The 9,908-nt window shown below is 45.2% G+C and overlaps 1 protein-coding gene across 5 annotated transcripts; it reads left to right on the plus strand.

The window, feature by feature from the left end:
• The first annotated feature begins 657 nt into the window (after positions 1-657).
• Positions 658-4,844, plus strand: LOC109877155 (beta-1,3-galactosyltransferase 1-like). 5 transcript variants are annotated; one of them, XM_031812951.1, is made up of 4 exons: positions 658-1,459; positions 1,599-1,679; positions 1,956-2,130; positions 2,167-3,267. In XM_031812951.1, exons 1-4 carry the CDS (start codon positions 1,422-1,424, stop codon positions 3,007-3,009), a joined length of 1,137 nt encoding a protein of 378 aa, XP_031668811.1. In that variant the 5' UTR covers positions 658-1,421; the 3' UTR covers positions 3,010-3,267. The 5 variants fall into 5 exon arrangements, with proteins under 5 accessions (XP_031668811.1, XP_031668809.1, XP_031668810.1 ...); XM_031812949.1 differs by having other exon boundaries at positions 660-1,459; positions 1,956-4,844; XM_031812950.1 differs by having other exon boundaries at positions 660-1,459; positions 1,959-3,387.
• Positions 4,845-9,908: the final 5,064 nt, after the last annotated feature.

Consider the following 9,908-nt stretch of genomic DNA (forward strand, 5'->3'; position numbering starts at 1 on the left):
TAAATAAAGGTGATCTGGTCTACCTGGTTAAATAAAGGTGATATGGCCTACCTGGTTAAATAAAGGTGATATGCCCTACCTGGTTAAATAAAGGTGATCTGGTTAAATAAAGGTGATATGGTCTACCTGGTTAAATAAAGGTGATATGGCCTACCTGGTTAAATAAAGGTGATATGGCCTACCTGGTTAAATAAAGGTGATCTGGTTAAATAAAGGTGATATGGTCTACCTGGTTAAATAAAGGTGATATGGCCTACCTGGTTAAATAAAGGTGATATGGCCTACCTGGTTAAATAAAGGTGATCTGGTTAAATAAAGGTGATATGGTCTACCTGGTTAAATAAAGGTGATATGGCCTACCTGGTTAAATAAAGGTGATATGGCCTACCTGGTTAAATAAAGGTGATCTGGTTAAATAAAGGTGATATGGTCTACCTGGTTAAATAAAGGTGATATGGCCTACCTGGTTAAATAAAGGTGATATGGCCTACCTGGTTAAATAAAGGTGATATGGCCTACCTGGTTAAATAAAGGTGATCTGGTTAAATAAAGGTGATATGGTCTACCTGGTTAAATAAAGGTGATATGGTCTACCTGGTTAAATAAAGGTGAAATAAAAGAAGTAATACAAATATATATATATAGTCTATGGTCAAAAATAGTGTCCTATATAGTTTATATAATTTTTACTAGCAATAAATGTCAGGAATTGTGAAAAACGGAGTTTAAAATGTTTTTGGTTAAGGTTTATGTCAACTGTACATTTGAGCAGCGTACAGGACAAACAAACTGGTTCAACGTTGGTTTAGTGGAAAACATATTAAAACGGACTACAGGTACAATGTATTGGAAGACTTCTAACAGATTTTGTTCTTAAAATACCAGAAAAGTATGATTGCTAATATTACCGAAATCATAATATGTACGTCTTCATGACAGAAGTCAAAGTATATTATATCCCAGAACCCTTCTGTGATCTCTTTCTCTCTCTCAGACACACACAGGTGATAGGTGGTTGTAAATGTTGACATTGACAGTGATATAAGTACTATTGTTCATATTTGGTTCAAGGTCTTAAAAGTCTGACTTATTTTCTGTTTGTAACACTTCATGACACATCACTGACAGAAGGAAAATGGTTACCATGAGAGTGATGCCAACAACACAGGAAACCACAGAGAAAGCAGCTGTGCTACTGACATGCTGAGACCCATAGAGTCAGACAGCAGCCCTCCCACCGATGCTCCACCCACTGCCAATCAACCATCAGAGACGGAAGAGAAAGTGATAAATCTCACTGGCTCTTTTTCCTGGTTCGTTTGAAGTCAACTAAATAAGCAGAACAGACCCAGCTACTATCGCAATTGGTGTTTATGGGAGAACTATCCCTTAAGCAGAGCCTGGAACGGTGACCAACGTAAATGGACAACGGTAAACAGCGTCTTAATTTACCTGAAACGTAATAAAGCCCTTCTTTTTTTTTTAAACATAGTCGTTGACATTCAGAGAGCTGATATTCTGAGCCTCAGGTTGTTAGAGTAAATTATCTCTGTCAGACTTTTATACACCCTCTTTGATACAATCTTACCCAAATGCAGGATGGGGGTCTGCCACAACTTCTGGACCCAGCGCCCCCCACCTGACGCCCATGATGCCCAGCCCCTCATCGCTAAACAATGGTGAGCCACAGAGGGAGAGGGGTGGGGGGGGGGGGACTTCTCTTCTAAACATCGAACATTCAAATAAAATCTAGTGCATGATGTTGATTGATTGTATATAGTATGATGAAGTGAACATAGTTAATATGTAAAAAGATAAGATGGTTTATCTTACTAACTATAAAATATATTAACTTCCATTGTGAATTTAAACCAACGTAAGGAGTAATGAATCAAATAGAGAAACAGTGGTCAGACACTGACAGTCGATGTATTTTTCTCAACCTTGTGTTTCAGCAGTACTGATGATAGCCAGAAGGGGGCAGACAAGACACAGCTCAAAAAGAGACGCTGGTGTCGCAACAGCTGCCTTTGCCTGTTTCTGTTCCTGGTCGTGATGATGACTGTGGTCATCCTGGAAGTTGACCTCAAAGAACGGATCTCACCTTCAACAACCAATCCAGCAGCAAACATGTCAGTTGCGATTCTGGCTGCCCCTCCCCCGTACGTGTCCCGAGGACCGTACCATGTACAATACCCACATGAGTACTCCTTCATCCTGGATGAGCCAGAGAAATGCCGGGAGAAGAACCCCTTCCTGGTTCTGATGGTGCCAGTGGCGCCCTATAACAGGGAGGCCCGTGAGGCCGTCCGCAGGACTTGGGGCAGTGAGAGGCAGGTACTGGGCAAAGAGGTCCGTCTGTTCTTCCTGCTGGGACTGCCCAGTGGAGAGGAGACAGAGCAGCTCCAGGAGAAGGTGCTGCAGGAGAGCAAAGAGCACCAGGATCTGCTGCAGAGCGACTTCATAGACAGCTACAAAAACCTGACCATCAAGACCATGGTGATGATGGAGTGGCTGAGCTCTCGCTGCCCCAACGCCTCCTACGCCATGAAGATCGACTCAGACATGTTCCTCAACGTGAACACCTTGGTCAACATGCTGCTTCACGCTCCAACGCAGAACTACCAGACTGGACTAGTGGCCCAATGGGCCGCTGTTCTAAGAGACCGTAACTCCAAATGGTACCTTCCAAAGGAGGTGTTTCCTGAACCGGTATATCCACCTTATGCTCTGGGCCTGGGCTATGTCTTCACCTTAGACCTCCCCAGGAAGCTGGTGGAGGCGTCCAGGCATGTTAAAGCCGTCTACATAGAGGATGTGTATCTGGGACTGTGTATGAGACACCTGGGCATCCGGCCTACTGACCCCCCCAGTGGAAACCTCTTCCAGGTTTTCCCTGTGGCTTATGACCGCTGCACCTACTCACGGCTGATAGCCACCACCACACACAGTATCACTCACCAGGTCAACGCATGGACAGACCTACACAAACCTGGTCCTCCCTGCTGATCTCATACAGTAACAGACTGACTGCTGTACCAATCACTTCCTCGTTGTTTGTTCATACACTAACTAACTAACAAACAAAAAACAAAGATGGCACCACCTCCAGGGATTGGGAAAAGGATATACTACATTTCTGGATAGATCTGAAAATATCTGTGTAGCAACTCTCCCCATCCAACCTGACAGAGCTGGAGAGGCTCTGCAGAGAAGAATGGGAGAAACTCCCCAAATACAGGTGTGCCAAGCTTCTAGCGTCATACCCAAGAAGACTCAAGGCTGTAATCACTGCCAACGGTGATTCAACAAAGTACTGAGTAAAGGTCTGAATAGTTATGTAATATCTCAGTTTTTATTTAAAAAATAAATCCTGTTTTTGCTTTGTCATTATGGGGTATTGTGATGTCATTATGGGGTATTGTGATGTCATTATGGGGTATTGTGTGTAGATTGATGAGGGGAAAGAACTATTTAATAAATTTTAGAATAAGGCTTTAACCTACCAAAATGTGGGAAAAGTCAAGGTGTCTGAACACTTTCCAAAGGCACTGTATACCTTGGTGAAGAACATTAACACCCTGAATGACCAGTTTCTTCACGTTACGTCCTTTGGGAGAATGTTGTTTTTCTCTGAACCGAGGCAGACACCTTGCTACACCAGTTTTTTGATTCCTAAGGCTTTTTTTAACAAAGACTGAGAGCAGCAGTTATCTGTCTAACGTGGACATGGTGATGGACTGGACAGGACTAAGAAATGGATGCAATGGGTTGGGTCTGTCTGTGGTGAATGTGTGCACTACACTGAAGCAGCAGAAACCCAGAACAAGTTAAACAGGTTTATCTTAATAGAGACTAGTTGGCTGTGTTTAGACAGGCAGCCCAATTCTGATCTTTTTCCCACTAATTGTTCATTTGACAAATCACATCTCTTTCAGAGCTGATGTGATGGTGGAAAGTCTAAACACAGCCACTGCACTTAATAATCAGCTTTGCCCCTTTTCCCAGAGCAAACTGTAACAGGTTCATTTGACCCAGCTTCTCACAACAGGAAAAAGAATACTGGAGCAACAGGAAATATATATATATATATTAGTTTTCGTGAGGGAAAATCAAGTTTGAAATGTTAAACCTGAAATGACAAACTTCAGAAGCCTGTTTAAACCACTAAAATTGGCATTTCCTGCTCTGCAGGAAAATGATCTGTGACAACAGAGTGACCAAATATATATATCAGATCTGTATCAGTTAGTGATGGAAATAAGTGAAGGGGATCTGTGAAGGCTTTGGCTGTAGAGTCAATAGACCAGGATGAAGGGTGTCATTTGCACTGTCACCAAAGTCACAAGTCTAATGAGGCAATTCAGTAAAGAAACCTATTGTTATTTACAACGACGGCCTACACCGAACAGACCCAGATGACACTGGGCCAATTGTGCGCCGCCCTATCGGACTCCTAATCACGTCCGGATGTGATACTGCCTGGAATCAAGACATGGTTTCTGTAGCGACGCCTCAAGCACTGAGATGCAGTGCCTTAAACCGCTGCGCCACTCAGGGGCCCCAAGTGAAGTAGCTTTGTATGAGTTGTAGTTTTTTTAATATGTGGTGGAAGGAGGAAGTTTGAGTCGAGCGATCAGGAAGAGATGATGCTTGCATTCATTTTGCATTTCGCAGGGTCAGAGGGAATTTGGTTTGCCTGAGAGTTTGTGCCAACTGCATTGAAGACAGCTGAGACGGCACACTAAGGCATTCCTATCACTTCCTCCTTCGTTCCTGCCAGAGATGTAATCTGCTGAATTTGTAATACGTTTCCACTTTGATTAAAAGGTTTTGATCATTTTTATGATATGTTACTGAATTGTTATTAGAAGAGAGGTGAAACACACAAACCAATATTTATCTGACCAAAGGGCCTGTTGCTCAGATGATGTTTAGGCTACAGTGTGATTAGACCAGGGCTGATGTTAGACTGGGGCTGATGTTTAGGCTACAGTGTGATTAGACCGGGGCTGATGTTAGACTGGGGCTGATGTTTAGACTACAGTGTGATTAGACCAGGGCTGATGTTTAGACTACAGTGTGATTAGACCAGGGCTGATGTTTAGGCTACAGTGTGATTAGACCAGGGCTGATGTTTAGACTACAGGGGGATTATACCAGGGCTGATGTTAGACTGGGGCTGATGTTTAGACTACAGTGTGATTAGACCAGGACTGATGTTAGACTGGGGCTGATGTTAGACTGGGGCTGATGTTAGACTGGGGCTGATGTTTAGACTACAGTGTGATTAGACCAGGGCTGATGTTAGACCAGGGCTGATGTTTAAGCTACAGTGTGATTAGACCAGGGCTGATGTTAGACCAGGGCTGATGTTTAGGCTACAGTGTGATTAGACCAGGGCTGATGTTTAGACAACAGTGTGATTAGACCAGGGCTGATGTTAGACTGGGGCTGATGTTTAGACTACAGTGTGATTAGACCAGGGCTGATGTTAGACTGGGGCTGATGTTTAGGCTACAGTGTGATTAGACCAGGGCTGATGTTTAGACTACAGTGTGATTAGACCAGGGCTGATGTTTAGACTGGGGCTGATGTTTAGGCTACAGTGTGATTATACCAGGGCTGATGTTAGACTGGGGCTGATGTTTAGGCTACAGTGTGATTATACCAGGGCTGATGTTAGACTGGGGATGATGTTTAGGCTACAGTGTGATTATACCAGGGCTGATGTTTAGGCTACAGTGTGATTAGACCAGGGCTGATGTTTAGACTACAGTGTGATTAGACCAGGGCTGATGTTAGACTGGGGCTGATGTTTAGACTACCTGTGTGATTATACCAGGGCTGATGTTAGACTGGGGCTGATGTTTAGGCTACAGTGTGATTATACCAGGGCTGATGTTAGACTGGGGCTGATGTTTAGGCTACAGTGGGTTTAGACCAGGGCTGATGTTAGGACAGGGCTGATGTTTAGGCTACAGTGTGATTATACCAGGGCTGATGTTAGACCAGGGCTAATGTTTAGGCTACAGTGTGATTAGACCAGGGCTGATGTTTAGACTGGGGCTGATGTTTAGACTACAGTGTGATTATACCAGGGCTGATGTTAGACTGGGGCTGATGTTTAGACTACAGTGTGATTAGACCAGGGCTGATGTTAGACTGGGGCTGATGTTTAGACTACAGTGTGATTATACCAGGGCTGATGTTAGACTGGGGATGATGTTTAGGCTACAGTGTGATTATACCAGGGCTGATGTTAGACTGGGGCTGATGTTTAGGCTACAGTGTGATTAGACCAGGGCTGATGTTAGACTGGGGATGATGTTTAGGCTACAGTGTGATTATACCAGGGCTGATGTTAGACTGGGGCTGATGTTTAGGCTACAGTGTGATTATACCAGGGCTGATGTTAGACTGGGGATGATGTTTAGGCTACAGTGTGATTATACCAGGGCTGATGTTTAGGCTACAGTGTGATTAGACCAGGGCTGATGTTTAGACTACAGTGTGATTAGACCAGGGCTGATGTTAGACTGGGGCTGATGTTTAGACTACAGTGTGATTAGACCAGGGCTGATGTTAGACTGGGGCTGATGTTTAGACTACCTGTGTGATTATACCAGGGCTGATGTTAGACTGGGGCTGATGTTTAGGCTACAGTGTGATTATACCAGGGCTGATGTTAGACTGGGGCTGATGTTTAGGCTACAGTGGGTTTAGACCAGGGCTGATGTTAGGACAGGGCTGATGTTTAGGCTACAGTGTGATTATACCAGGGCTGATGTTAGACCAGGGCTAATGTTTAGGCTACAGTGTGATTAGACCAGGGCTGATGTTTAGGCTACAGTGTGATTAGACCAGGGCAGATGTTTAGACTACAGTGTGATTAGACCAGGGCTGATATTTAGGCTACAGTGGGTTTAGACCAGGGCTGATGTTTAGACCAGGGCTGATGTTTAGGCTACAGTGGGTTTAGACCAGGGCTGATGTTTAGGCTACAGTGGGTTTAGACCAGGGCTGATGTTTAGGCTACAGTGGGTTTAGACCAGGGCTGATGTTTAGGCTACAGTGGGTTTAGACCAGGGCTGATGTTTAGGCTACAGTGTGGTTAGACCAGGGCTGATGTTTAGGCTACAGTGGGTTTAGACCAGGGCTGATGTTTAGGCTACAGTGGGTTTAGACCAGGGCTGATGTTTAGGCTACAGTGTGATTAGACCAGGGCTGATGTTTAGGCTACAGTGGGTTTAGACCAGGGCTGATGTTTAGGCTACAGTGGGTTTAGACCAGGGCTGATGTTTAGGCTACAGTGTGATTAGACCAGGGCTGATGTTTAGGCTACAGTGTGATTAGACCAGGGCTGATGTTTAGGCTACAGTGGGTTTAGACCAGGGCTGATGTTTAGGCTACAGTGGGTTTAGACCAGGGCTGATGTTTAGACTACAGTGTGATTAGACCAGGGCTGATGTTTAGGCAACATTATGATTAGACCAGGGCTGATGTTTAGGCTACAGTGTGGTTAGACCAGGGCTGATGTTTAGGCTACAGTGGGTTTAGACCAGGGCTGATGTTTAGGCTACAGTGGGTTTAGACCAGGGCTGATGTTTAGGCTACAGTGTGATTAGACCAGGGCTGATGTTTAGACTACAGTGTGGTTAGACCAGGGCTGATGTTTAGGCTACAGTGTGGTTAGACCAGGGCTGATGTTTAGGCTACAGTGGGTTTAGACCAGGGCTGATGTTTAGGCTACAGTGGGTTTAGACCAGGGCTGATGTTTAGGCTACAGTGTGATTAGACCAGGGCTGATGTTTAGACTACAGTGTGGTTAGACCAGGGCTGATGTTTAGGCTACAGTGTGGTTAGACCAGGGCTGATGTTTAGGCTACAGTGGGTTTAGACCAGGGCTGATGTTTAGGCTACAGTGGGTTTAGACCAGGGCTGATGTTTAGGCTACAGTGGGATTAGACCAGGGCTGATGTTTAGGCTACAGTGGGATTAGACCAGGGCTGATGTTTAGACTACAGTGTGATTAGACCAGGGCTGATGTTTAGGCTACAGTGGGTTTAGACCAGGGCTGATGTTTAGGCTACAGTGTGATTAGACCAGGGCTGATGTTTAGACTACAGTGTGATTAGACCAGGGCTGATGTTTAGGCTACAGTGGGTTTAGACCAGGGCTGATGTTTAGGCTACAGTGTGATTAGACCAGGGCTGATGTTTAGACTGGGGATGATGTTTAGGCTACAGTGGGATTAGACCAGGGCTGATGTTTAGGCTACAGTGGGTTTAGACCAGGGCTGATGTTTAGACCAGGGCTGATGTTTAGGCTACAGTGGGTTTAGACCAGGGCTGATGTTTAGGCTACAGTGGGTTTAGACCAGGGCTGATGTTTAGGCTACAGTGGGTTTAGACCAGGGCTGATGTTTAGGCTACAGTGGGTTTAGACCAGGGCTGATGTTTAGGCTACAGTGTGGTTAGACCAGGGCTGATGTTTAGGCTACAGTGGGTTTAGACCAGGGCTGATGTTTAGGCTACAGTGGGTTTAGACCAGGGCTGATGTTTAGGCTACAGTGTGATTAGACCAGGGCTGATGTTTAGGCTACAGTGGGTTTAGACCAGGGCTGATGTTTAGGCTACAGTGGGTTTAGACCAGGGCTGATGTTTAGGCTACAGTGTGATTAGACCAGGGCTGATGTTTAGGCTACAGTGTGATTAGACCAGGGCTGATGTTTAGGCTACAGTGGGTTTAGACCAGGGCTGATGTTTAGGCTACAGTGGGTTTAGACCAGGGCTGATGTTTAGGCTACAGTGGGTTTAGACCAGGGCTGATGTTTAGGCTACAGTGTGATTAGACCAGGGCTGATGTTTAGGCTACAGTGGGTTTAGACCAGGGCTGATGTTTAGGCTACAGTGGGATTAGACCAGGGCTGATGTTTAGGCTACAGTGGGTTTAGACCAGGGCTGATGTTTAGGCTACAGTGTGATTAGACCAGGGCTGATGTTTAGGCTACAGTGTGATTAGACCAGGGCTGATGTTTAGGGTACAGTGGGTTTAGACCAGGGCTGATGTTTAGGCTACAGTGGGTTTAGACCAGGGCTGATGTTTAGGCTACAGTGGGTTTAGACCAGGGCTGATGTTTAGGCTACAGTGGGTTTAGACCAGGGCTGATGTTTAGGCTACAGTGGGTTTAGACCAGGGCTGATGTTTAGGCTACAGTGAGTTTAGACCAGGGCTGATGTTTAGGCTACAGTGGGTTTAGACCAGGGCTGATGTTTAGGCTACAGTGGGTTTAGACCAGGGCTGATGTTTAGGCTACAGTGGGTTTAGACCAGGGCTGATGTTTAGGCTACAGTGAGTTTAGACCAGGGCTGATGTTTAGGCTACAGTGGGTTTAGACCAGGGCTGATGTTTAGGCTACAGTGGGTTTAGACCAGGGCTGATGTTTAGGCTACAGTGGGTTTAGACCAGGGCTGATGTTTAGACTACAGTGGGGTTAGACCAGGGCTGATGTTTAGACTACAGTGTGATTAGACCAGGGCTGATGTTTATACTACAGTGGGTTTAGACCAGGGCTGATGTTTAGGCTACAGTGGGTTTAGACCAGGGCTGATGTTTAGGCTACAGTGGGTTTAGACCAGGGCTGATGTTTAGGCTACAGTGGGTTTAGACCAGGGCTGATGTTTAGGCTACATTTTGTTTATTTTATTTTTTATTTTATTTTTTTACCTTTATTTAACAAGTCAGTTAAGAACAAATTCTTATTTTCAATGACAGTGGGTTAACTGCCTGTTCAGGGGCAGAACGACAGATTTGTACCTTGTCAGCTTGGGGGTTTGAACTTGCAACCTTCCGGTTACTAGTCCAACGCTCTAACCACTAGGCTACCCTGCTGCCCCATTATGATT

The sequence above is a fragment of the Oncorhynchus kisutch genome, unplaced genomic scaffold (genome assembly GCF_002021735.2).
Source record: "Oncorhynchus kisutch isolate 150728-3 unplaced genomic scaffold, Okis_V2 Okis03b-Okis08b_hom, whole genome shotgun sequence".
NCBI lineage: Eukaryota > Metazoa > Chordata > Actinopteri > Salmoniformes > Salmonidae > Oncorhynchus > Oncorhynchus kisutch.

Excerpts from the sequence above, each read along its gene's own strand:
- LOC109877155 (XM_031812949.1), top strand. The coding sequence starts at position 1,422 with ATGGACAACGGTAAACAGCGTCTTAATTTACCTGAAAC. Across the intron at positions 1,460-1,598 it reads CGTCTTAATTTACCTGAAAC|GATGGGGGTCTGCCACAACT; the intron begins GTAATAAAGCCC and ends ACCCAAATGCAG. Across the intron at positions 1,680-1,955 it reads CCCCTCATCGCTAAACAATG|CAGTACTGATGATAGCCAGA; the intron begins GTGAGCCACAGA and ends CTTGTGTTTCAG.